Source organism: Heptranchias perlo, chromosome 14 (genome assembly GCF_035084215.1).
Source record: "Heptranchias perlo isolate sHepPer1 chromosome 14, sHepPer1.hap1, whole genome shotgun sequence".
Taxonomy (NCBI): Eukaryota; Metazoa; Chordata; class Chondrichthyes; order Hexanchiformes; family Hexanchidae; genus Heptranchias; species Heptranchias perlo.
Genome location: NC_090338.1, coordinates 46,449,026 through 46,476,789, shown reverse-complemented (window position 1 = coordinate 46,476,789; position 27,764 = coordinate 46,449,026). Strand labels below are relative to the sequence as shown.

Below are 27,764 nucleotides of genomic sequence, written 5' to 3'. Positions count from 1 at the left end.
AGAGGAAAAAGACAATGGGGTGAATTTTAACCTCAAGAACCGGTGGGTTAGGGGCGGGTGGGAAGGTAAAAATTGTAAAAAAAAGTAAAACCCGACCCCAACCCGCCCACTTCCGGTTTTCACAGAGATGGTTGGAGGGGCGGGTGACTAACCTGATCTTAGGAGGCGGGTCGGTCATTAAATCTTTTAAGGAGGCTCCGGGCCTCCATTTTTAGTTTTTATTTTTAACTCCTGGGGGCTGGGATTCCCGGGCCTTCTGCTTCATGCCATGTAAGAGCAGGCAAGAAGGCCCAGATCAACAGGTGAGTGCCTTTATTGCACTGCTTGTGGGCCAGGAGGTGCAGGAGTGTTTCCTCCAGGCCCAATAAGCTCATGCCGCGATCCGACAAATGCAATCAGCCAACCCCCCCACCACGATCGCCGACCACCCCCCACGATCTCCGACCTCCCCACGATCTCCGACCCCCAATGATCGACGCCCTCGATGTCCGACGCCCCCATGACTGAGCCCCTAATGACTGACCCCCTCCCCCCCAATGACCGTCGACCCTGATGACTCCTCCCGATGACCGCCAACTCCGATGACTCTCCCCGATGACCGCCTTACCTGCTGGCATCCACTCCCTGGCTGCTCTCCCGTCCGACTGACAGCCAGCCTGTCAATTTGGCTGGCTATCGGGCGGGAAACTTACTGAAAAAAATTGAAGGATGTCCTTACTTCAAAATCGTAAGGACGCCCAGGAAACCCATACTTCCAGGCTTCCCATCCGCAAATCCCTCCCCCCACCCAACCCCGCTCTCTTCCTGGCTCGACTTTAGAATTCACTCCAATATGTTGCCCAATTCACCATTCAATCCCTCTAATATAATTAATAATTCAAGGTGAAGTATTACCTCATGCAGATTCTGGTTGGTTAATTCAAGCACATCTTTGGCTAAGTCATGATGAACAATGATAACTGCTTGAAGAATCTGTGCATGTAGCTGGAGTACAATTCTGTTAAATCTAGGAAGCTCGGTGAGTAGTAAAGAATGCAATGCTTTATAAATCTCCACAGTAGCCTTCTCGTCATAGGATGCATTACCTTCTTGTTTTATTTTCTCCTGAATTTTCTCATAATCTAAGAATTTATCATCATGTTTTCGAACCAGTTGTTGTGGGCCACTGAACAAATCTGTGAGGGCACATAGCGGTTTGTAAATGATGGATTCCAGTCTTTCTTTCTGTTTGAAACAAAGATATTTTAATATAAGACATGCAACTTGAGCCCACTAATGCCTATTAATTGTATGTCTTTAGAGTGCCTTTACTTACAAATTCAGGAATTATCTGGTAGTGGAGTATTTGGACAAACTCCCGATAGCAGACAACAGCATGTTCTTCCACCGAATCAGATACATAATGGTAGGGCCTTAAGCTTTGAAAATGCTGAGCCAAAATTAAAGAGAAGACAATTAAAAGTTGGAGCAGTGCCAGATGTAACTGCATGCCAAATGTATAATGGATGCATGATACTTAGACACTAGTATACTTTGTAAATATATCATATCAATTTTGCAAAGCATGCTAAATATATCTGAGGGCAGCCATTATTTATGCACTAACTGTTTCTTCACCTTGACACCTTAAATTTAACATTGGGCTTCTGGAAATTGGATACAGCAGCCAAATAGATTTCTTGTTTCAAAATCCTAGTTCTAACATTGGGTGAAGGTAGGTTTGACAGAGGGATACCAAAGATGAAAATAAAAACCAGTGTCATGAGTAAAAATTAAACAATTCTTCAATACTAAACTCAATAATCTGCTGTTAAAAGCAACTCTTTTTGAATCTGTACATTATCTGATTATATACATTTATCATGTTTAAATTTGAAAGTGTCTGTGTTGTCCTAGTTCCACATTCCACTCTAAAATGAATTTAAGTGCTGAATTTAAACCTTATTACACTCATGTGATACTTGTATCAGTCTTTAGATATCATCTTATACAAGATACAGTGTCATTTGACTGGCTAAAAATCTAAGAGTGAAATATAATTACCACATATATGAATATGAATGAATTTACATTAGAATGTGACGATAGTAAACCGAGGTACTAACCTTGTGTCAGCAGTGCCTTTTTTGAGATTTCCCCCTGAGTTGTAAAACTCTTAAGAACATAAGAAATGCGAGCAGGAGCAGGCCATGCGGTCCCTCGAGCCTCCTCCACCATTCAATAAGATCATGGCTGATCTTTGACCTCAATTCCTCTTTTCTGCCCGATCCCCATATCCCTTGATTCCCCTAGAGTCCAAAATCTCAGCTTTGAATATATTCAATGACGCAGCATCCACAGCCTTCTGGGGTAGAGAATTCCAAAGATTCACAACCCTCTGCGTGAAGAAATTCCTCCTCATCTCAGTCTTGAACTCTGAAGCATTAGCCCAGCAGTTCTGGTATATGTGGAGTGGGGAGTTACTCTCAACATTTGGGTGCATACTTCAGTGTACCATTATAATATTATTTTAAAAATCATCCCTAAATAGTGTTTTGTAAATTGCCCCTACCAAAATAAAATTACAGGAATATCGTGAAAACACTACAAGCAGAATTATTTTTCTCATTTTAGAACAAATTCCAGAATGTTGGAATCCAATGCTGAATATTCATTTTACACGAGTTGCCATGGAAATAGAACACTTTAGTTGAGAATGTCTATCATGGGCATCATCATGTGTCAAGTGACTTCTGAATTTGTAATAAGGATAATGTAGTTAGAATGTACGAAGTTACCTCGGAGGTATGTATGATTCAGTAAACACATTATCTATTTAATAAATTATTTATGATAAAACTATTTATGTTACTTCTAGATAATTGCTGCATTTTATATTGTTCACAGAAATTGTTGATTAAACAAACAGAACTTCACAAACAAAAAGGGAGAAAAAAACTTTAAGGTCCTGAAATTACTTTGAGGGATATTAATGTACAAACAATTAACATGTTTGTCTGAAATTAGTCTCTTGGCTATTTTAGCAGAGGAATTAACCCATTTATTTTAAATGGGCTAAGGCATCATTTCAGGGCCTAAAAATCTACCCAGTAGCTTAGATTCATTAGTCTAACAAAGAAACAATAGAAATGTAAGCAGCCTAGCTGGATATAAATATTGGAAAAGAGTAATGGACAGAACAGACACATTGGGCACGATTCTAAAAGAAATCTGTGCGTGCGTTGGGGGCGGGGGGTAAAGAAAATTGTGTTTTTGAGGAGCGGGCAGAAATCCCGGCTCCAACATGCCTAAGAACGCATATGACCCAGAGTCATCTGGGTGTGCACGATGTTCCCGATCCCGGAAGTCCCGCCGGCTTGTCAATTCAACGAGTTAACCTCGTTTAAAAATCCAAAAATACAATTAGGTATGAAGGCAAGTGATTTCAACGCTACCTCAGCGTGTTTCCCGTGCTGTGTGAAACACGCCAAGGTGAAGGAGTTGTGTTTCAGCCGGCAGCCATTTGGACATTTAAATGCCTGCTTGACAGATGGGGATAAAAGGTGAGTTATTGCAGCAGGGCACTCAGTTCTCTCAGACAAACATTTGGCTGGGAGATCTTTGTGTTTAGACTGAAAATTCTTGGTTTCCACTCAGAATTGTTCTGTTTACACATATTTACCAACTTTTCAGACCCGCTCAAATTGACACCATCAGGATGGGGGGGCGCGATGGCTGCATTCATCACTACATCCGAGGATGAGCAACATCACCATCCTCGCCAGGCACGGCGTGCACTTCTGCCACTTGCAGCTCCACAGTGCTGCACCACAGGCACCTACACAAGAGCACAGAGGGCAACAACAGAGAGAGCGACATCGCAGGAGGCACTACCCTCGTCAGGGGGTCTACAGACTGAGGCTCAGCTTATTGGACCTCTCTGAAGAGCAGTGCATATGGAGCCTGAGAGTGAGTCGCCAAGTGGTCGCAGACATCTGAAGCCCCCTTCATGCTGAGCTGCTCCCGGCTGGGCCTGGCGGCATCTCATTACCCGTCGCTGTTAAAGTGACCACTGCCCTCAACTTCTTCGCCTCTGGATCCTTGCGGGGTGCCACTGGTGACATCGCCGGGGTCTCTCAGGTGTCTGCATACAAGTGCATAAGGTAGGTCACCAACGGTTTGTTTCGCAGGGCCTCGCAATACGTCAACTTCCCCATGGATGACCTCAGCCACACAGAGGGGGCAGTGGGATTCCACTCTGTGGCTGGCTTCCCACCTGTACAGGGTGCAATTGATTGCAGGCGTATAGCAATCCAAGCACCTCCATGTGAGCCAGGACTGTTCATCAACAGAAAGGGGTATCACTCTATCAACGCTCAGCTCGTTTGTGACCACCCCAAAGGATTCCTTCACGTGTGCGGATTCCCTGGCAGCTGCCACAATTCCTTCATTCTGAGGGAATCCAACATCCCGGGCCTCTTACATGTACCGAACCCCCCTTAAGGGCTGGCTCCTCGGGGACAAGGGATACCTCCTGCACACGTGGCTCACGACACCTCTGAGAAACCCTATCAGTGAGCAACTGCGTCGATACAATGACAGCCACATCGCCACCAGGTCAGTAATTGAACATGCGTTAGGACTGCTGAAGATGCGATTTCGGTGCCTCGATCATTCTGGGGGAGCATTTCAATACGCAACAGTGAGAGTGGGTCGAATTATAATAGTGTGTTGTGTCCTGCACAACATAGCACAACAGAGAAGGGTACCAGTTGAGCAGGCCCCATGCCCTCATCCAGCATCCACATCTGCCATCCAAATTGAGGAGGAGCAGGAGTAGGAGGAGGAGGAGCAGGAGGATGATGAACCCAAGGCCGAGCAATGGCTCACCTGGCTGCTCGTGAGGCTAGGGAGTCACTGATATATGAACAGTTCTCATAAGATCAGAAAGTGAGAAGAATCCAGTCCTCACACCACCTGGAAAGAGCAGTGCCAACACCAGCAACCACCCTCCCCACCCACCCTCCCTGCACAAAACAGTCCTGCAACTACACATACATCCACTGTAAAGTGATCCACTGGGTGGCATCAAGTGTTGCCATTCATGGTGAAGCATATGAAAGGGCGCTATCACAAAAGCCAGTCAAGAGTGGGCAAGACGTGGCAGTAGTGATGAGAATGATCACATTTAATGTGACTTTAACAGAAACCAAATATAAATGAAAAACATGACAGTCTGACAGACACCCTTGTGCATACCCTTTGTGATCATAAATCCTTAGCCTGTCTCTTCCTACCGCTTCTATGTGGTGCATCCCCTGTGGCTGCAGCAGAGGTAGTGGCAGGTTGCTCATGTCCATGGCCAGACTGCTTTGATGATTTCGGTCTACGCCCTCTGGATTTGGAGCCCGTAAGGGTCCATTCAAAGACTGCCCCACCTGCATCTGTGCAGGGGCAGACTCGGCCACCCGGAGAGGAGGCAGCATTATGGGTACTGGTTGAGGGGGGGTGGGGGGACAACGGGTGAGACATGGGAATGCTTTGAGTGGCGTCACCACTTCCATGTCTCCTTTCACCATCATCCCTCCCCTGGGCCAGGCCCACATCACTCCTACCACCCTGCTGGAGAACATTTTGGAGGACCTGTATGATACCTTGGAAGCCCAGTTGTAAAGTTTCTGTCTGCCTGTTTAAGACGGCAGAATATTGTTCACCGTGAGTCTGATCGGCCGTTGTCAGGGCCTGAATGGATTCATTTGTGAGCCGTGCTTGAAGCTCAACAGAGGCCGTCCTTCTCTCCATCGCAGATATTCCCGCAGTTACCTGCAACACTATCTCAGACATTTCCGCAGTTACGTGCAACACTATCTCAGGGATTAACGCACGTCCCTTTGACACTATCTCAGAGATTCCCTCCCGTACCTGTGCCACCATTCCACTAATGCAGGAGTTGGACTCCTCCATCCTCTGGGCTATTGTGAAGAGTTTGCGTGGCACCTGTTCCAGTACCTCGCAAATGTGCTGCTGTCCCTCGATCATACTCCTTTAAAAGGATGGCACCCGGGGTTCAGCATCTGCATCCAGCTGAGCAGAGCCTGGAAAGGAGTGCTCCCACTGATGCGGACTCTCCACAACTGCCCCTGCCACCAGTGTCTGCACGTGCTCACTTGTGTGTGGTGACTCACCAGGTGCCAACTCAACTAACTGAGTACTAGGACTCACCGAGGTGTGAGTATCTGCGCTGGTCGATGGCTCGCTAAGAGGTGATGGTGCACCATCAGAGGCTGGCAGGTCCTCTGAGGTATCGCCCTCTCCCGTCACTGCAGTCGTTGAAGGGCCTGCAAGAGAACAGAAAGAATATTAAGCATCATTACAGATGAGCATCAGAGGTGTTCAACATGCCAAGCATTGTTAACGTCAATTCATGTTGTGTGTGATGAATGTTAAAGTTGTGTCACCAGACGTTTGTAGGATGCCAGTCGCGGTGTCCCCAACGGACAGGCACTCGAGGGTGCGGCTGATCTCCAGGGCCTCCTCCTCCATGCCTGTGAGGACCACTATTTATTGTGGCCCCCCTCCAGTCCTCGCCCTCTTGCGTGCATTTTGCACTCTCTTTTCCTAGAATGGGAGAAAGCACAGACGTGTGAGTGAATGATGGTGAAGTGGGCCAATCGATGAATGCATTGCTTTGGGTGAGGCTGACCGTGAAAGAGGTGCATCAGAGGGTGAGTATGAGACAGAGCCATCACACTGGATCAGGATTGGGGTGAGTGATAGTGGTGGGGTCACAAATCGGGAGGTGAGGACGTGCTTAGGAAGTGCAGGTAAGTTGAGGATGAGTCTTAAGTGGGTGTGAAGAGTGACGTGATAGAGTAATCTTGGCAGTGCAGAATGAGTTGCGGGGGAGCGGGGTTGATGTGGAACACAGAATGCAGGAGAATCAGTAAGTGTATTCACTTTTGCTGACCTAGTTAGGTCATTGAAACGCTTCCTGCTCTGGACCCCAGGTGCGGGATATGTTGCTGCTGCTGGTGACCTCATCTGCCACCTCGAGCCAGGCCTTTTTGGTGGCAGAGGCCGGGTGCATAGTTCTCCCCCCTCCTCCTTCTCCTCCTCACCCCTGCCAGTAGCAGCTGAAGAGAGGCATCGCTGAATCTTGGAGCAGCCTTGCCCCTGTGCTGCTCCACTGGGTCTTCTTGCTCTTTGCTCCAGCAAAATCCATTGGAGCAATGGCCCTTTAAATCCAGACGCTCCAGCTGACAGCCTGTCATTGCGGTTGCGCAGTCCGCCCACTGCGCAGCTTTTGGACAGCAAACCCGGAAACAAGATTAATGACCGCCAATTAAGTCACAATTGCGTGGGGAACAGTAAGTTTTTATTATTCGGGTTTGCCGCGTGCCCATTGACCCCTCTCCCCCGCCCCCCCAATGCCATCCTGCCGCACTTTTAAAATCAAGCCCGTTGAAATTGATTTACAGACAAAATATTTGATTCCAAAATAATAGGAGCAGTCATTTGTACTGTGAAGCTCATCGGCATTCTGATTGGAAATTATATTAGAGACTACATCAAATATAGAATCTCTGCAGTATTTAATAAATTCCCAATGACTTGAGAATTGCTGTTATTGTTCACCTTTCTCTTTAGTTAAATTAGGATTAACCACACTGGTGTATGTTCAAATATATTATCTGCTCTATAACATGCTGTCGAGAATAACACTGCATCTTACCTGAAAACATTCACCTTTCTGCTAACATTGTGATCAGTAACTAACACTTACCTATAATAAAACATGTTAGGTGTAACAACGTATTTGGTCTGATGTACATTCACCAGTATTTAAAAAAAGACGAACAAGAAAATGAAACCACTGTGTACCAAATGGGAGGAAATAAATGAAGTAAAATTAGCTGCACAAATAACAGGACCTAATTATATACAATTTTCCAGCAATGTTCTTTTGGACTAAGGCAATGCCTGAATTCCTCTAACTCACTTATCCTCATTTTCAAATATGCAAGGATTAAACGTAATGATAAAGCAAAAGGCAAAGAAAGCTGGATAATTTTTTTAAAACAACTAAAATGAGAAAGCAGAAGTAAAATGGAAACAAAGCCATAACAAAGAAGTGAAATGGGAGAAAGAATAAATATATTAAAAGAGAAAAATGCAAGCTAAATAGTAAAGGGGAATAGAAGCACGCAAGAAACAAAAGAATAAGAAACAAAAACGGGACAAGAAAGAAAAGAATATTAAAATGAGAAAAAAAGAACAACGAAGTGTAATACGTTACCTCCATATTTGTTATGTAATTTCCTGTGCTTTTCTTCAGTGTCAGAACATCTTTTTCTAATATATAGAAAAGCTTTAGTAAATCATCATAATCTTTGTCTTTCACCTAGTAACAGATGGAAAAAAGAATTGCTCCAGTTAAAAGGTATAAAGCATTGGTAGTTTCACATTAAATGCTATGCACTGAGTGTACTGAAACAACTCACCACATCAGATTGATTGATTGATTGATCTCCACAGTACTGAATCACTAAGAGCCATAACTGCCAACATTCCATAATTCTGTAAGTATATTTTAATCTGGAATGTTTTTATGATACACTGGGTCTGATTTTCACCTCCTCTACTGGGCGAGAATAGGGTGGCAGTACAATCAAAGTAGAAGCACAGCACTTATCACCCCATGCCTCCCACATCCGTGTCTCTGCCATTTTGGTGGGGGACAGGAGGGAGCCTCATTAGCCCATGATAGTCAGGGTGCTGTGACATCAATAGGACCCCCATGCAATTTTGAAGTAACAAATGAGCAGATCGTGCATCATGCATGCTCCGCCCATTGGTATTTGGCCTTACGCAACCGAAGCAGTTTTTCTAAAACGGCCCTCAAAATAAGCGGAAATAAAAGGTTTGTAATGATTTTTATCGGCTAGCTGGCCCCTCAAAAATCTAACCCTCCCTCCCAATGCCCGACTCTCGACAGCCTACCCCTCCCACCCCTCCAGAGTGGAGCCAACAGATTTCCTGCCCCCTTCGATTGGCGAGCTGCTCCAAAAGCCCAAGAACCTCTCCAATGGAATTCGAATGAGGCCTGACCATGGAAGTATAATCTTTAAAAAGCCTTACCCCAGGGGTCTTTAACGGCTCAGTGAGTAAATATACTACACAGTGTGAAACTGTATGAGCTTTATAAAGTAGGAAGTTCTCAGGTTCTGTTCCCAGTCTGTGCTGATCTAGCTAATCTCAACTAGGTCAATAACAGGGATGCTACAATTACCATACTGACCTTGGACACAGAAGGGAAAATTCAGACAGGAATCCCACTCCTATCCAGTGTTAGGAAAGTGAACTCGATATGAACATCAGATGAGGACAGCATTGTGTTTAGCTGTAGTGCCCTCAGGAGAATGTTTGCTGACATCGGGCATAGGTTTTCCAATCGCAATACTGACCGTAATCTTTTTTTTATTTGTTCATGGGATGTGGGCGTCGCTAGCGAGGCTGGCATTTATTGCCCATTCCTAATTGCCCTTGAGAAGGTGGTGGTGAACTGCCTTCTTGAACCGCTGCAGTCTGTGTGGTGAAGGTTCTCCCACAGTGCTGTTAGGTAGGGAGTTGCAGGATTTTGACCCAGCGACGATGAAGGAACGGCGATATATTTCCAAGTCGGGATGGTGTGTGACTTGGAGGGGAACGTGCAGGTGGTGTTGTTCCCATGTACCTGCTGCTCTTGTCCTTCTCGGTGGTAGAGGTCGCAGGTTTGGGAGGTGCTGTCGAAGAAGCCTTGGCGAGTTGCTGCAGTGCATCCTGTGGATAGTACACACTGCAGCCACAGTGCGCCGGTGGTGAAGGGAGTGAATGTTTAGCATGGTGGATGGGGTGCCAATCAAGCGGGCTGCTTTGTCCTGGATGGTGTCGAGCTTCTTGAGTGTTGTTGGAGCTGCACTCATCCATGCAAGTGGACAGTATTCCATCACACTCCTGACTTGTGCCTTGTAGATGGTGGAAAGGCTTTGGGGAGTCAGGAGGTGAGTTACTCGCCACAGAATACCCAGCCACTGACCTGCTCTTGTAGCCACAGTATTTATATGGCTGGTCCAGTTAAGTTTCTGGTCAATGGTGACCCCCAGGATGTTGATGGTGTGGTATTCGGCGATGGTAATGCCATTGAATGTCAAGGCGAGGTGGTTAGACCCTCTCTTGTTGGAGATGGTCATGCCTGGCACTTGTCTGGCGCGAATGTTACTTGCCACTTACGAGCCCAAGCCTGGATATTGTCCAGGTCTTGATGCATGCGGGCTCGGAATGCTTCATTATCTGAGGGGTTGCGAATGGAACTGAAGACTGTACAATCATCTGCGAACATCCCCATTTCTGACCTTATGATGGAGGGAAGGTCATTGATGAAGCAGCTGAAGATGGTTGGGCCTCGGACTCCTGAGGCACTCCTGCAGGAATGTCCTGGGGCTGAGATGATTGGCCTCCAACAACCACTACCATCTTCCTTTGTGCTAGGTATGACTCCAGCCACTGAAGAGTTTTCACCCTTATTCCCATTGACTTCAATTTTACTGGGGCTCCTTGGTGCCACACTCGGTCAAATGGTGCCTTGATGTCAAGGGCAGTCACTCTCACCTCACCTCTGGAATTCAGCTCTTTTGTCCATGTTTGGACCAAGGCTGTAATGAGGGCTGGCGCCGAGTGGTCCTGGCGGAACTCAAACTGAGCATCGGTGAGCAGGTTATTGGTGAGTAAGTGCCGCTTGATAGCACTGTCGACGACAACTTCTATCACTTTGCTGATGATTGAGAGTAGACTGATGGGGCAGTAATTGGCCGGATTGGATTTGTCCTGCTTTTTGAGGACAGGACATACATGTGCAATTTTCCACATTGTCGGGTAGATGCCAGTGTTGTAGCTGTACTGGAACAGCTTGGCTAGAGGCGCTGCTAGTTCTGGAGCACAAGTCTTCAGCACTACAGCTGGGATGTTGTCGGGGCCCATAGCCTTTGCTGTATCCAGTGGACTCAGCCGTTTCTTGATATCACGTGGAGTGAATCGAATTGGCTGAAGACTGGCTTCCGTGATGGTGGGGATATCGGGAGGAGGCCGAGATGGATCATCTACTCAGCACTTCTGGCTGAAGATGGTTGCAAACGCTTCAGCCTTGTCTTTTGCATTCACATGCTGGACTCCGCCATCATTGAGGATGGGGATGTTTGCAGAGCCTCCTCCTCCCGTTAGTTGTTTAATTGTCCACCACCATTCATGACTGGATGTGGCAGGACTTCAGAGCTTTGATCTGATCCGTTTGTTGTGGAATCGCTTAGCTCTGTCTATAGCATGTTGCTTCCGCTATTTAGCATGCATGTAGTCCTGAGTTGTAGCTTCACCAGGTTCGCACCTCATTTTTAGGTATGCCTGATGCTGCTCCTGGCATGCTCTTCTACACTTCTCATTGAACCAGGGTTGATCCCCTGGCTTGTTGGTAACGGTAGAGTGAGGAATATGCCAGGCCATGAGGTTACAGATTGTGCTGGAATACAATTCTGCTGCTGCTGATAGCCCACAGCGCCTCATGGATGCCCAGTTTTGAGTTGCTAGATCTGTTCTGAATCTATCCCATTTAGCACGGTGGTAGTGCCACACAACACGTTGGATGGTGTCCTCAGTGTGAAGATGGGACTTTGTCTCCACAAGGACTGTGCGGTGGTCACTCCTACCAATACTGTCATGGACAGATGCATTTGCGACAGGCAGGATGGTGAGGACAAGGTCAAGTAAGTTTTTCCCTTGTGTTGGTTCACTCACCACCTGCCGCAGGCCCAGTCTGGCAGCTATGTCCTTCAGGACTCAGCCAGCTTGGTCAGTAGTGGTGCTACCGAGCCACTCTTAGTGATGTACATTGAAGTCCCCTACCCAGAGTACATTCTGTGCCCTTGCTACCCTCAGTGCTTCCTCCAAGTGGTGTTCAACATGGAGGAGGACCGATTCATCAGCTGAGGGAGGACGGTAGGTGGTAATCAGCAGGAGGTTTCCTTGCCCATGTTTGACCTGATGCCATGAGATTTCATGGGGTCCAGAGTCAATGTTGAGCACTCTCAGGGCCACTCCCTCCTGACTGTATATCACTGTACCGCCACCTCTGGTCGGTCTGTCCTGCTGGTGGGACAGGACATACCCTGGGATTGTGATGAAAGAGTCTGGGACGTTGGCTGATGTGTTTGATGTGTTACCATTTGTGCTTCAATCGAAAAACCTAGGCCTCAGTGTCTAAACTAATATATGAAGAATAGTTAGTTGATGAGGTACTGGGAGTTGTTGCATGAGCTTCCACCTTAAGGAATGAAGGGAGAAAACTGGAAAATAAAACAAATCACCCTATTCCATTCTATGAGGAGAGTGTGAGACAGCAGCATCAAGGAACAATCTTGGAACCTCCCGTGACACTGTTCACACAAAAGTAAAAAAATTGTCTCATTTCCTGTAACTGTTTTTTTTATTCGATCATGGGATGTGGGCGTCGTTGGCAAGGCCAGCATTTATTGCCCATCCCTAATTGCCATTGAGAAGATGGTGGTGAGCTGCCTTCTTGAACCGCTGCAGTCCGTGTGGTGAAGGTTCTCCCACAGTGCTATGAGGAAGGGAGTTCCAGGATTTTGACTCAGCGATGATGAAGGAACGGCGATATATTTCCAAGTCGGGATGGTGTGTGACTTGGAGGGAAACATGCAGGTGATGTTGTTCCCATGTACCTGCTGCCCTTGTCCTTCTAGATGGTAGAGGTCGCGGGTTTGGGAGGTGCTGTCGAAGAAGCCTTGGCGAGTTGCTGCAGTGCATCCTGTGGATGGTACACACTGCAGCCACAGTGCGCCGGTGGTGAAGGGAGTGAATGTTTAGGGTGATGGATGGGGTGCCAATCAAGCGGGCTGCTTTATCTTGGATGGTGTCAAGCTTCTTGAGTGTTGTTGGAGCTGCACTCATCCATGCAAGTGGACAGTATTCCATCATACTCCTGACTTGTGCCTTGTAGATGGTGGAAAGGCTTTGGGGAGTCAGGAGGTGAGTTACTCACCACAGAATACCCAGCCTCTGACCTGCTCTTATAGCCACAGTATTTATGTGGCTGGTCCAGTTAAGTTTCTGGTCAATGTTAACCCCCAGGATGTTGATGGTGTGGTATTCGGCGATGGTAATGTTGTTGAATGTCAAGGGGATGTGGTTAGACTCTGTCTTGTTGGAGATGGTCGTTGCCTGGCACTTGTCTGGTGCGAATGTTACTTGCCACTTATCAACCCAAGCCTGGATGTTGTCTTGCTGCACGCAGGCACGGACTGCTTCATTATCTGAGGGGTTGCGAATGGAACTGAACACTGTGCAATCATCAGCGAACATCCCCATTTCTGACTTTATGATAGAGGGAAGGCCATTGATGAAGCAGCTGAAGATGGTTGGGCCGAGGACACTGCCCTGAGGAACTCCTGCAGCAATGTCCTGGGGCTGAGACGATTGGCCTCCAACAACTACTACCCTCGTCCTTTGTGCTGGGTTTGACACCAGCCACTGGAGAGTTTTCCCCCGATTCCCATTGACTTCAATTTTACTAGGGCTCCTTGGTGCCACACTCAGTCAAATGATGCCTTGATGTCAAGGGCAGTCACTCTCTCCTCACCTCTGGAATTTAGCTCTTTTGTCCATGTTTGGACCAAGGCTGTAATGAGGTCTGGAGCCGAGTGGTCCTGGCAGATCCCAAACTGAGCATCGGTAAGCAGGTTATTGGTGAGTCAGTGCCGCTTGATAGCACTGTCGACGACACCTTCCATCACTTTGCTGATGATTGAGTGTAGACTGATGGGGCGGTAATTGGCCAGATTGGATTTATCCTGCTTTTTGCGGACAGGACACACCTGGACAATTTTCCACATTGTCGGGTAGATGCCAGTGTTGTAGCTGTACTGGAACAGTTTGGCTAGAGGCGCAGCTAGTTCTGGAGCACAAGTCTTCAGCACTACAGCCGAGATGTTGTTGGGGCATAGCCTTTGTTGTATCCAGTGCACTCAGCCGTTTCTTGATATCACGTGGAATGAATCGAATTGGCTGAAGACTGGCTTCTGTGATGGTGGGGATATCGGGTGGAGGCCAAGATGGATCATCCACTCGGCACTTCTGGCTGAAGATGGTTACAAAAATTCAGCCTTGTCCCTTGCACACACGTGCTGGACTCCACCATCATTGAGGATAGGATGTTTACAAAGCCTCGTCCTCCCGATAGTTGTTTAATTGTCCACCACCATTCACAACTGGATGTGGCAGGACTGCAGAGCTTTGATCTGATCCATTGGTTGTGGAATGGCTTAGCTCTGTCTATAGCATGTTGCTTCCGCTGTTTAGCATGCACGTAGTCCTGAGTTGTAGCTTCACCAGGTTCGCACCTCATTTTAGGCATGCCTGATGCTGCTCCTGGCATGCTGTTCTACACTCCTCATTGAACCAGGGTTGATCCCCTGGCTTGTTGGTAATGCTAGAGTGAGGAATATGCCGGGCCATGAGGTTACAGATATGTGCTGGAATACAATTCTGCTGCTGCTGATGGCCCACAACGCCTCATGGATGCCCAGTTTTGAGCTGCTGGATCTGTTCTGAATCTATCCCATTTAGCACGGCGATAGTGCCACACAACATGTTGGATGGTGTCTTCAGTGCGAAGACGGGACTTCATCTTCACGAGCACTGTGCGGTGGTCACTCCTACCAATACTATCATGGACAGATGCATCTGCGACAGGTAGATTGGTGAGGACGAGGTCAAGTAACTTTTCCCCTTGTGTTGGTTCGCTCATCACCTGCCGCTGGCCCAGTCTGGCAGCTATATCCTTCAGGTCTCAGCTTGTCTGCTTGTCTCTCAGACTAAAAAGGGAAGATTTTACCCTAACTATGGACAGTTAAAATGACTGCAGCAACTTACCAGCACTGAACCCGATGCCTTCCTACAGGTTGCAATTTTAACCTGCTTTTTTGAGCAGGCAAAAAGGACCCCTACTCGAAGACAGTGGGGTCCTTCTTTAAACATGCAGATCAGGCTTCGATGACTTCATCAGGGCCCCACTGCAATTTTGACCCGAAGCCTGCATGGGAAAGTCATTATGGCTTCCCCGTTCCTCCAGGCCCCACAAAGCAAGCTATGGCCTCCCCGACCCTGGGCTTCTCTCTTCCTCCCCCAACTGCGATGACCTCCCGACCCTCTCCCTCCCAACCACTTACCTGATTGCCAGAGACCATTCCTTCGGGTCGCTGGTGGCAACCTGCTGCCACCTGAAATCCCACTCCAGGATTTCGGATAATGCTGCCTACTGGGTTCAGACGGAAGATAGACAGGGTCTCTGCAGATGAGGCCTGGGAGTTAAAATCTCCCAAGCTTCACACTGTGGTGCGCCAGATGGTTTGCCGTTTGTCTTGGCCCCCACTCACACAACTTGCATTGGGAGTTAAAATCGGCTCTTAATTCTTTTTGTCTCCTTCTTTCTGTTTTTCCATTTGCTTCCTTTCCCTCACACTCTCTCTCTTGCTCTCTGTCTGTCTCTCCTCCCCAGCAGTCTCTCATATTGAGGTAGATTTTGACTTTGACAAAATTACCCCCATTTTCTCTTCTTGTCATCATTGTTTACATACAGCTGTTTCTCATTCTCCCTCCCTCGTTCTCCCGCATTCCTTTAAATTTTAGCTACAGCCCTTTAAAAGCTTTTGATGTACAATTTCCACACCCCCATCACCCCCAGGCAACTTTCAGAGCCGGGCCAGACATGAGCCAGTAGGTTGCATTCATAATGAAATAGAGCTAACCCAGAAAAATCTCAGGAGGTTGGCCTAATGGGAAACCAGTGAGCATTAAACTCAGTGCTCTGGTCCCAACACTTTAGCACCAGGATTGCAAAATTTGCACTGTTGTCATCACATGGGGAAGTCTGGTAATAGCCTAGAACAGTCCAAGCTGCTCTCCATGAGAGCATCCGGACATTAAACGGTTCTGAGATTCACAGGACAGGAAATCTGATGCCATCTATATTGAAATTGGTCCAGGTTAGCACTGAGTGCTAAGCATGACAACTTTATCATAATGATCTTGAAAGTGACCTTCCTCTTTCAGTCAAAATTGACTGTTGTGCATTTCATTGTTTCCTTTCCACCTCAAAGGAAAATGATGCAATGCACAACAGTGTCAGTCCACATTCAGTTGGGCAACATGAATGCTTTCAAGATTCATGAAGATAAAGTTGTGAATTTGGTTCTTAACTATTTCATGACCATAAATAAAATGCATTTAACACAAATTAATTACCACAAGCAGCAGGTTTCACTTGGCTGAGCAACCTGCTGCTAAGAATCAAATATCATTCTATCCATGTCTATCATCATAATGTCTTTGTATTATTCCAACAAAAGATTTTAAAACATATTTCGATATGTTGTTGTCAAAATCATGATTGTTGTGACTTTTACTTTAAATGCCACCATTTTTTGTACTTTGGATTAAGGCATTATCCACTGTTTCATTCTGCACTGAGAATTCATTCAGAAATGCTGTTTGTTCCTGTTCTCATTCTAACAATCAAATTAAAATGGTAGATAGCAAAGGTGAGCATTCAGGATTCAGAGTCAAGGGGGATAAAATTTTATATATTTTATTGCCAAGCAGGGAAGAGTCTCCACTAAATGATCAGATACATACTCATATTCATACATTTTTGCATACACATAGCCAGTAAAGGATCAAGAATTTATTCCCATCCCCACCACGACTGGATCAGCATAGAAAAAGGATGCATACCAGTAAACCAGTACTGAAAAAAAAAGTTTTAAAAAATCTTTGTTTCTTTTGTGGTCACCCCCGAGTCATACAACCCTCATCATGGAAATGTTTGGATTGATTGAACCTTATTACACATCTGCCAGGGCTGACTTTCATCCCACTGCACTGTTGTTTGTTTTTTTAGAAGGATTAAGCAATCTGAAATCCATAGATGGCAAACTGGGTCAAATTCACATTGTTATGAATCATCTGAATAAGTCCAATTTATATCAGTTCAGATTGGTTCCTGGGGTTTGCTGCTTATTCACAGGAGACTGCAATATTGCTGATGGACTCCACTATGGTTTTACTTGTAGGATGCAATGTAAACTTGTTAATGTTTTTATGTAGGCAATAAACTTCTGACCAAACAACTTACTTTTGGAAGGATTCCAGTTTCATGTTTAATAACTTGGCTGAGTCTGGATGCCTTCTTTGCGATGGAATGTTTGTTTATTCTGCATATTGCATCCCTTATTGAAAGATTTTCTGCTCTGCTATATTTCATTGCTGTTGGAATTGGACAAAACATAAAACATTAACATCAAAGCAATGTCCGATATTTACCTCTGACTAGTCTAATACCTGGTAGATGACTCCCGTTTGCCAATACAACATCTGCTGTCAGAGTATTGTGGGAAATTTTCAGAGCCAGGCCTTTGCCAATGTCATTCTATTACCCTCTGTGCCAGTTTCTACTGTGCCAAATCTGCCTCACTTCTACAGCAGGTGGGTTCAATAGCAACGGGGAACTGCACATGTGCCAGATTTTTCAAAGTTACAAATGTGACTTTCCTATGCATCTGCAAACTTCATGTGCAGTTAGTGCCTTCTGCAGCTTCTCCCCTACTTCATCCCTCAAAGTCCTCCCAATTCTGTACCTGACCACCTAATTATTTCTCCTCAATCCTATGCTTGCAAACATTATCAACTGCTCACTTTCCTCAACCATTGGTCCTCCCCACCTTCAAAACTGCTTTCATTACCCTGTCCTTGAAGAGTTCATCCTTTTCACTTCCCTTCTCTCCTCTCTAGCTTCTGTCCCATTTCTGACCTACCCTGCCTTATTAAAGTCCTAGAATGCATCATCACCACGCAACTCTTTGCCCACCATTCCCTGTTCAAATTCTTTCAAACTGGCTTCTGTGCCATCCACAGCATCGAGATTACTTCAATCAAAATGAACGTACAATGTTCTGTGTAACTGCAGCCATTGCACGTTGCCATTCCTCATCCTGCTAATGTCTGCTTTATGATCCATCTCCATGGTTCCATTCCTACTTGTCCCAAAGTACTCAGTATGTTTCCTGCAATGGCTTCTCCTTCCACATTTTCATGGTCACCTCAGGTTGGCTCATGGTTCAATGTTACCCCTCACTCCTATTCCTTACTTACACACTGTCTTCTGTCTTCTCAATGACTTTATCCATAAGCATCTAGTCATCTTCCGCATGTATGCCGATGACACTTAACTTTACTTCTCAGCTATTCTCCTCAGCTCCATTAATGTTACTATGCTGTCTGACTACATGTCCAATATCAAGTCATGGAAAAACCAGAACCTCCTCCAGTGAAACATAGGCAAGACCAAAACTATCCTGTTCATTTCTCTGTAACATAGCCCTCATTTTACCCCCTCCCCAGTTTCTCATTTAGACTAAATCCGACAGTGCACAACCTCAGTGTCTTGCTCTACCCTTAGCTGAGCTTCAAAACCCACATCCAGTCCATCACTAAGACCCTCTACTTCCATCTCCAAATTATTGCTCATCTTTATCTCTAACTAATCCCAACTTTGTTGAAATTTTGATCCATGCCTTTATCACCTTAAGTTTAACTTTTCCAGTCCCTTCCAGCTAGCCTCCTGACCTTGACCTTACACAATTTTCAACCCAACCAGAACTCTGCAGTCATATTCTATCTCATGGTATGTCCTACTCACCTAACATCCCATTTTTTTTGCCAATCTCCACTGGCAAACTATTTTCCCACCTCAATGATTTCAAAATGTTCATCCTTATATTCATCCTATGGCCATGCTCCACCCTCCTTCAGCTCTATGCCCCAGCTTGCACACTCTATTCTTCTGATTCTGGACTGCTGTGTGTCCACTTCCCTCTGTCCCAGTTTCTGTGGCAAAGCCTTCAAATATTATGGGTGCTGCACTCTGGAATTCTCTTCCTAAACCCCTCTACTTTGCTACATCCTTCCCCACCTTCAAATGCCTTCTCAAAGCTAACCTTTTCGACTACACCATCTGACACCTCTCCTAACCTTTCTCCTAATTCCTGTTCAGTATACAATCCATTCCGTGTGAAGCACTTTGGGATATTTCATCATGTTAAAGGCACCATGCAATTGTAAGTAATTAGTGTGTAAAGCCTGCCTGTCCCTAGACCACAAGGTGGCAGACACAACCTGCATCCTGCTGGTGCTCATTGTATGTTTGCTGACAGCAGCAGTTTAGGTTGGTGGTAGCAAATAAAAAAACGTTCCATAAGGGTTTCATTGCTTCTGATGGCAACAGCATTGGGAATGGTTTATATAGGGCTTTTGCTATCAGGGGCAACTCTGTAGTACAAATAGACTATGTAAGAGGTGCATGAATGGTAATGGGGTGACTCACCATTTGATTTCTTTCCTTGTAATCAGGCACCTCCCTCAGTTAATCCCTCCCCTCAGCTCTGTGCCTTAGTTCTGCTTGCCTTTCTCCTCTGGTGACCTATATCCCTCTATATCTGTCAAACTATTAAACTAACACACAGTAGATATTAAAGCTGCCACTAGGATTATTGCCAAAGTTACCACTTTCCATTCAGTTGGTAATATTACTGCCCATTAACCTTCCCCTCCCCTCCCCCCCCACCACCTTCCAAAGTTATCCAACAATTTCTAGTCCAATTTCAAGTCCAACAAAGAAAAAATATCTCCTATTGACTGAAAATAAACTACTGACAACCATAGCAATGAGGTGATCTGTGTACACCTTTGCTCTACCCACAATAAGAGAGAATGGAGAATGAGGCAGCTTTCAGGGGGAAATAAAAATGGTGGAAAAACAAAGGCTAGTTCTTACCTACATCCTTGTGTCTCTTGTATTCATTGATATTCTGATTTAATTCTTGCATTGCCACGGTAGCTTTCTCTAGTGCAGTGTAACCTTCATCAGATTGTGGTGTATTTTCCAGTATAGTTTTTAAAAGCAATGGATATTTACCAATCCTCTGGACTGGCATCACTAAGTAGAATGTCAATGTAATGGCACCTGTGTGAGCCCTATTGAAAAAGTCAGAAAAGCATTTTTGTATCAGGTCTTTCTTTAAAAATGGATATGCCATGAAAGCATTACTAAAATGCTGTCTCTTGCTACGATCCTTCTGATATCACTTTTAAGAGATTATGGAAGGTAACCTGACAAATAATATCACATGCAGCATTGTGTTGAAAAACCTATTTCATATTTTGAGGGCAGTCACAGCAGGAAGCACAGTTATAACAATTGCTTAGAACAGCTCAAGCCGTAACCATCCAATAGGGAATCAGCGCAATGAGACAAACTGCTAGCAAATCTGAAAACCTATATCTGATGAATTTTGCCGTTTTTTAGGTCATATTGCCGATGGAGCTACGGTTAGAGAGAAAGCAACTTATCTCCATCACTATCAAACACTCTGCTCCCTTGGTCCTGCAGGTATTATTATTATGATTTGGAGCAAGACAGCTATTTAATCTTAGAGATATATAAAGATATAAAATAAATGTAACTACTTAAAATATCAAATTTATCACGTAGGCTGAGTTAACACACAGTACTTCCTGATGGTACTGAAGCACTGAAAGTTTGCTTCGCAGATATTAAATCAAAGGAAAGAGACTTGGGTTTATATAGCGTCTTTCATGACCACAGGATGTCCCAAAGTGCTTTACAGTCAATGAAGTACTTTTGAAGTGTAGTCACTGTTGTAATAGAGTACATCAACAATAGTAATCAACTATTGAGGGGGAAAATGATCATTATTTTTATTTTGAGATGGTGGGACAGCCCACTGTAATATGTCTTGTGGTATACCTTAAAGGACATTGGGGTAGAAATTGATATTTTTGATAGTGAACTGGGTGCAAAGCGTATCAATTCAGCATTGGAACGGCCCATGCGCAATCCAGACGGCTGCTTAAAACAGGCATTAGGCTCTTTGGATATGTTAATTAGAGGCCTGACACCTGTTGAAGGACCCCTGTGTAAAATTAGTTACCGATGAGCAGCTCAGGATTTTTCAGTGGCCCCTGCGACCGTCAACTGGAGGTAAGTTTTATTGTCATTTTTTAAAATAAAAAACCTTTCTGTGGAGCCAGGGTGAGCAGGTGTGCTCCCCACGACGCCACAGGCCTGCTGATCGGCCCCCGTCATTACCCGCTCTTCCCCCACCCCCTCCGCCATGAACTTACCCAAGCGTTAGTGCCAGCAAGGTGAGTGACCCGAAATTGTCTTTTCTCGTGGGGTGAGCTGCCTGTAGAAGTGTGGCAGATGCCGGCAGCTCACCACAAATATGTAGATGAGGCTCGAGGACCAATTCCTGACGATCCTTGGACTTCTTGGTTTGGCCGAGTCTGGGCCCAAAAACAGGCCCAGACCAAAATTTAATGCATATTAAGAAAGACAGAAAGGTTGCAAGAGTGGAAGTTGGATCTTTTACTCCATGTTTTCTGCATTTCCTGTACGAATGTTCTTTCTCGTGATGTATTTAAGCAAAGCGTATTGATTAACCTATGAAAGCAACTAAAACAATCCCAGAACATTCTTAAAGCAACAATACTAATATATAGTACAGGACATTACAGCCTGCACACTGACATCTCTGAACATTCCATAGTCAACATGCCAGAAGGAATTTTACAGCGAGAGCTGGAGGCAATAAAGCGGCGGCAGAAAGCCCGAGAGTAGAACGAGAGCGGGAGGCGGTAAAGCCCAAGATTAGAGCAAGAGCGGGAGGCGGTAAGGCCCGAAAGGAGAGCAAGAGCGGGAGGTGGTAAGGCCCAAGATTGGAGCAAGAGTGGGAGGCGGTAAGGCCCGAGATTGGAGCAAGAGTGGGAGGCGGTAAGGCCCAAGATTGGAGCAAGAGCGGGAGGCGGTAAAGACCGAGATTGGAGCAAGAGTGGGAGGCGGTAAGACCCGAGAGTACAGCGAGAGCGGGAGGCGGTAAGGCCCGAGATTGGAGCAAGAGCGGGAGGCGGTAAAGCCCGAGATTGGAGCAAGAGCGGGAGGCGGTAAAGCCCGAGATTGGAGCAAGAGCGGGAGGCGGTAAGGCCCGAAAGGAGAGCAAGAGCGGGAGGCGGTAAAGCCCGAGAGTAGAGCGAGAGTGAGAGGCGATAAAGCTCGAGATTGGAGCGAGAATGGGAGGCGATAAAGCCCGAGAGTAGAACGAGAGTGAGAGGCGGTAAAGTCCGAGAGTAGAGCGAGAGTGAGAGGCGGTAAAGTCGGAGAGTAGAGCGAGAGTGAGAGGCGGTAATGCCCGAGGTTGGAGTGAGAACGGGAGGCGATAAAGTCCGAGAGTAGAGCGAGAGTGAGAGGCGATAAAGTCCGAGAGGAGAGCAAGAGCGGGAGGCGGTAATGCCCGAGGTTGGAGTGAGAACGGGAGGCGATAAAGTCCGAGAGTAGAGCGAGAGTGAGAGGCGGTAAGACCCGAGATTGGAGCAAGAGCGGGAGGCGGTAAGACCCGAGATTGGAGCGAGAATGGGAGGCGATAAAGCCCGAGAGTAGAGCGAGAGTGAGAGGCGATAAAGCCCGAGAGTAGAGCGAGAGTGAGAGGCGGTAAAGCCCGAGAGTAGAGCGAGAGTGAGAGGTGGTAATGCCCGAGAGTAGAGCGAGAGTGGGAGGTGGTAATGCCCGAGAGTAGAGCGAGAGTGGGAGGTGGTAAAGTCCAAGAGTAGAGCGAGAGTGAGAGGTGGTAAAGTCCAAGAGTAGAGCGAGAGTGAGAGGTGGTAATGCCCGAGAGTAGAGCGAGAGTGGGAGGTGGTAAAGTCCAAGAGTAGAGCGAGAGTGAGAGGTGGTAAAGCCCGAGAGTAGAGCGAGAGTGGGAGGTGGTAAAGCCCGAGAGTAGAGCGAGAGTGAGAGGCGGTAAAGCCCGAGAGTAGAGCGAGAGTGAGAGGTGGTAATGCCCGAGAGTAGAGCGAGAGTGGGAGGTGGTAATGCCCGAGAGTAGAGCGAGAGTGGGAGGTGGTAAAGTCCAAGAGTAGAGCGAGAGTGAGAGGTGGTAAAGTCCAAGAGTAGAGCGAGAGTGAGAGGTGGTAATGCCCGAGAGTAGAGCGAGAGTGGGAGGTGGTAAAGTCCAAGAGTAGAGCGAGAGTGAGAGGTGGTAAAGCCCGAGAGTAGAGCGAGAGTGGGAGGTGGTAAAGCCCGAGTAGAGCGAGAGTGAGAGGCGGTAAAGTCCAAGAGTAGAGCGAGAGTGAGAGGCGGTAATGCCCGAGAGTAGAGCGAGAGTGGGAGGTGGTAAAGTCCAAGAGTAGAGCGAGAGTGAGAGGTGGTAAAGCCCGAGAGTAGAGCGAGAGTGAGAGGCGGTAAAGCCCGAGAGTAGAGCGAGAGTGAGAGTAGAGCGAGAGTGAGAGTAGAGTGAGAGTGAGAGTAGAGTGAGAGTGAGAGTGGAGCGAGAGTGAGAGTGGAGCGAGAGTGAGAGTAGAGTGAGAGTGAGAGTGAGACACAGTTGGAGTCAACTCACCACAGGCTGAAACTGAAAGACTGGCATCACAGGACAGCAGGTAGGTGATTGGTTGGTGAGTATTACTGTTGTTTTCTCCCTAAGTTGGGGCAGGGATCTAACTAAGAATTTAAATCAATAACTTTAATTAGATAAATTGATTCGTTAATAAAACTAAGAATGGCAAGAGATTAAAAACTCTATAAAGTATATAAATAAATTGCGGTTTGACAAGCGATGGCAGGGCAGGTGGTGTGTCGTAATGGGAGTTGGTGGAGAGCAGCGAGATCCCCGGCAACCACATCTGCAGTAAGTGTCTGCAGCTCAAGAAGCTTCAGCTCAGAGTTGTTGAGCTGGAGTCCGAGCTGCAGACATTACAATACATCCGGGAGGGGGAGAGTTACCTGGACACTTTGATCCAGGAGGCAGTCACACCCCTTAGATTAGGTCGTAGTTTAGATTCGTTCAGTGTTCGGGGAGAGGAGGGTGTAACTGCGAGTCACGCAGGTATGGGGACCCAGGATGCAGTGATGGAGCAGCCCCAGCCTTTGACCTTGTCCAACAGGTATAAGGTACTTGATGCCTGGACGAATGAGAGCAAGGACTGCAGGGAGGATAGGCAAACTGACCACTGTACTGTCGTACAGGAGGCCATTCAAGTGGGGCGAGTGAAAAGGAATGTGGTAGTCGTAGGGGATAGTATAGTCAGGGGGCAGACACTGTTTTCTGCAACCCCGACCAAGAGTCCCAAAGGCTGTGTTGCCTGCCCGGTGCTAAGGTAAGGACATCTCCTCACAGCTGGAAAGAAACTTGGAGCATAGGGGGGAGGATCCAGTTGTCATGGTCCACGTAGGAACTAACGACATAGATAGAACTAAGAATGGGTTTCTGCAGAGACAGTTTGAGGAGCTAGGTTCTAAATTAATAAGCAGAACCTCAAAGGTAATAATCTCTGGATTACTTCCTGAGCCATGTGCAAATTGGCATAGGGACAAACAGATCAGAGAGTTAAATGCGTGGCTCAAAGGGTGGTGTGGGAGATAGGGGTTTCGATTCATGGGGCACTGGCACCAGTATTGTGGAAAGAGGGAGCTGTTCCGACGGGATGGGTTCCACTTAAACCGGGCTGGGACCAGCATCTTGGCAAATCGAATAACTAGGGCTGTAGATAGGGCTTTAAACTAAAAAGGAGGAGGAAGGGTTAAGTGAGGGGAAATTTAGAAATCTAATGAGAAAAGTTAAGATGATAGAACAGTGTAGTGACTTGGGTAAAGATAAGCAGAGTGTGGCAGAAAGGGACAGAGAGTTTACCAATAATAGTGCAACAACAAGTAAGGTCAAAGCAGGAAAAAATGGTAAAAAGTCAAAATTAAAGGCTCTTTATCTGAATGCATGGAGCATTCATAACATGATAGATGAATTAATTGCATAAATAGAGAGAGACGAATGGGTTTGACCTAACTGTTATTATAGAAACATGGTTGCAAAATGACCGAGGTTGGGACATTTCCAGGATACATGACAGTTAGAAAAGACAGGCAGAATGGAAAAGGAGAGGGTGTAGCCCCAATAATAAAGGATGACATAAGGGCAGTGGTGAGAAAGGATCTTGGCTCGGAAGATCAGGAAGTAGAATCAATATGGGTGGAAATTAGAAATAACAAGGGGCAGAACATGTTCGTTTATAGGCCCCCTAATAGTAGCAATACCATTGGACAGAGTATTAATTGTGAAATAATAGGAGCTTGTAACAAAGGAAACGCAGTCATCATGGGGGACTTTAATCTGCATATAGACTGGGCAAATCAAATTGGCAAAGGTAGTTTGGAAGATGAGTTCATGGAATGTATTAGAGATGGTTTCCTAGAGCAATACGTCATGGATCCAACCAGGGAACAGGCTAATTTAGATCTTGTATTATGTAATGAGATAGGATTAATTAGTAATCGCACAGTAAAAGAACCTCTGGGGAAGAGTGATCATAATATGATAGAATTTCACATTGAGTTTGAAAGTAATGTATTCAAGTCAGAAACTAGAGTCTTAAACTTAAATAAAGCTAATTACATAGGTATGAGGGGCGAGTTGTCGAAGGTAGATTGGGAAATTAAATTAATGGGTTTGACAGTTGAAAAGCAATGGCAAACATTTAAAGAAATATTTCAATATTCTCAACAAATATACATTCCATTGAGAAATCAAAGCTCCACGGGAAAAGTGATCCACCCTAACTAAAGAAGTTAAGGAGAGTATTAGATTGAAAGAAGAGGCCAATAATGTTGCCAAGAAGACTAAAAAGCCTGGGGATTGGGAGAGTTTTAGAAACCAACAAAGGACGACCAAAAATTCGATAAAAAGGGAGAAAATAGAATATGAAAGTAAACTAGCAAGAAATATAAAAACAGATTGTAAGAGCTTCTACAAGTATGTAAGAAGGAAGAAAGTAGTAAAAGTAAACGTGGGTCCGGTAGAGGCTGAGACAGAAGAAATTATAATGGGGATCAGGAAATGGCAGATGCGTTAAACAAATATTTTGTATCTGTCTTCACAGTAGAAGACACAAAAAGCATACCAAAAATAGTGGGGAACCAAGGGGTAAATGAGAGTGAGGAACTTAAAACAATTAATATCACTGGAGAAAAAGTACTGGACAAACTAATGGGACTAAAAGCCGATAAATTCCCTGAACCTGATGACATACATCCTAGGGTTCTAAAAGAGGTGGCTGCAGAGATAGTGGATGCATTGGTTATGATCTTCCAAAATTCTCTAGATTGTGGAACAGTCCCAGTGGACTGGAAGGTAGCAAATGTAACCTTGCTATTCAAAAAGGGAGGGAAAGAGAAAACAGGGAACTACAGGCCATTTAGCCTGACATCGGTCATCAGAAAAATGCTGGAATTCATTATTAAGGAAATGGTAATGGCACTTAGAAAATTATAATATGATTAGGCAGAGTCAACATGGTTTTATGAAAGGGAAATCGTGTTTGTCAAATTTATTAGAGTTTTTTGAGGGTGTAACTAGCAGGGTAGATAATGTGGAACTAATGGATGTAGTATATTTGGATTTTCAAAAGGCATTCGATAAGGTGCCACATAAAAGGTTGTTACACAAGATAAGGGCTCATGGGTTTGAGGGTAACATATTAGCATGGATTGAGGATTAGTTAAAGGACAGAAAACAGAGAGTAGGAATTCCCTACCCCTAGTAGAGAGTAGGGTTATTCTCAGGTTGGCAGGCTGTAACTAGTGGGGTGCCGCAGGGGTCGGTGCTTGGGCCTCAGCTATTTACAATATATATTAATGACTTAGATGAAGGGACCGAGTGTAATGTATCCAAGTTTGCTGATGATACAAAGCTAGATGGGAAAGTAAGCTGTGAGGAGGACACAAAGAGTCTGCAAAGGGATATAGACAGATTAAGTGAATGGGCAAGGTGGCAGATGGAGTATAATGTGGGGAAATGTGAAGTTATTCACTTTGGTAGGAAGAATAGAAAAACAGAATATTTTTTAAATGTTGAGAAACTATTAAATGTTGGTGTTCAGAGAGATTTGGGTGTCCTCGTACAAGAAACACAAAAATTTAGTATGCAGATACAGCAGGCAATTAGGAAAGCAAATGGCATGTTGGCCTTTATTGCAAAGGAGTTGGAGTACAAGAGTAGGGAACTCTTACTACAGTTGTACAGGGCTTTAGTGAGACCTCAACTGGAGTACAGTTTTGGTCTCCTTATCTAAGGAAGGATATACTTGCCTTAGAGGTGGTGCAACGAAGGTTCACTAGATTGATTCCTGGGATGAGGGGGTTGTCCTATGAAGAGAGATTGAGTTGAATCGGCCTATACTCTCTGGAGTTTAGAAGAATGAGAGGTGATCTCATTGAAACATATAAGATTTTAGAGGGGGTTTGACAGGTTAGCTGCTGAGAGATTGTTTCCCCTGGCTAGAGAGTCTAGAACTAGGGGGCATAGTGGCAGGATAAGGGGTCAGCCATTCAAGACTGAGCTGAGGAGGAATTTCTTCACACAGAGGGTTGTGAATCTTTGGAATTCTCTACCCCAGAGGGCTGTGGATGCTGAGTCATTGAATATATTCAAGGCTGAGGTGGTTAGATTTCTGGACTCTGGGGGAATCAAGGGATATGGGGATTGGGCGGGAAAGTGGAGTTGGGGTCGAAGATCAGCCATGATCTGATTGAATAGCGAAGCAGGCACGAGGGGCCGAATGGCCTA

The 27,764-nt window shown here is 45.7% G+C and overlaps 1 protein-coding gene across 2 annotated transcripts in view; it reads right to left on the bottom strand.

Annotated features, from left to right (window-relative positions):
• The window catches only part of arhgef37 (Rho guanine nucleotide exchange factor (GEF) 37), a 97,173-nt gene that overhangs the window by 25,336 nt on the left and 44,073 nt on the right, over nt 1-27,764 (bottom strand). For both annotated transcript variants that reach the window (XM_067996394.1, XM_067996395.1), the window contains exons 5-9: nt 19,913-20,112; nt 17,216-17,346; nt 8,276-8,380; nt 1,316-1,429; nt 895-1,224 (exon numbers count right to left, since the gene is read on the bottom strand). In XM_067996394.1, the coding sequence (XP_067852495.1) occupies nt 895-1,224; nt 1,316-1,429; nt 8,276-8,380; nt 17,216-17,346; nt 19,913-20,112 (880 nt within the window). The remainder of the gene's footprint in view (nt 1-894; nt 1,225-1,315; nt 1,430-8,275; nt 8,381-17,215; nt 17,347-19,912; nt 20,113-27,764) is intronic.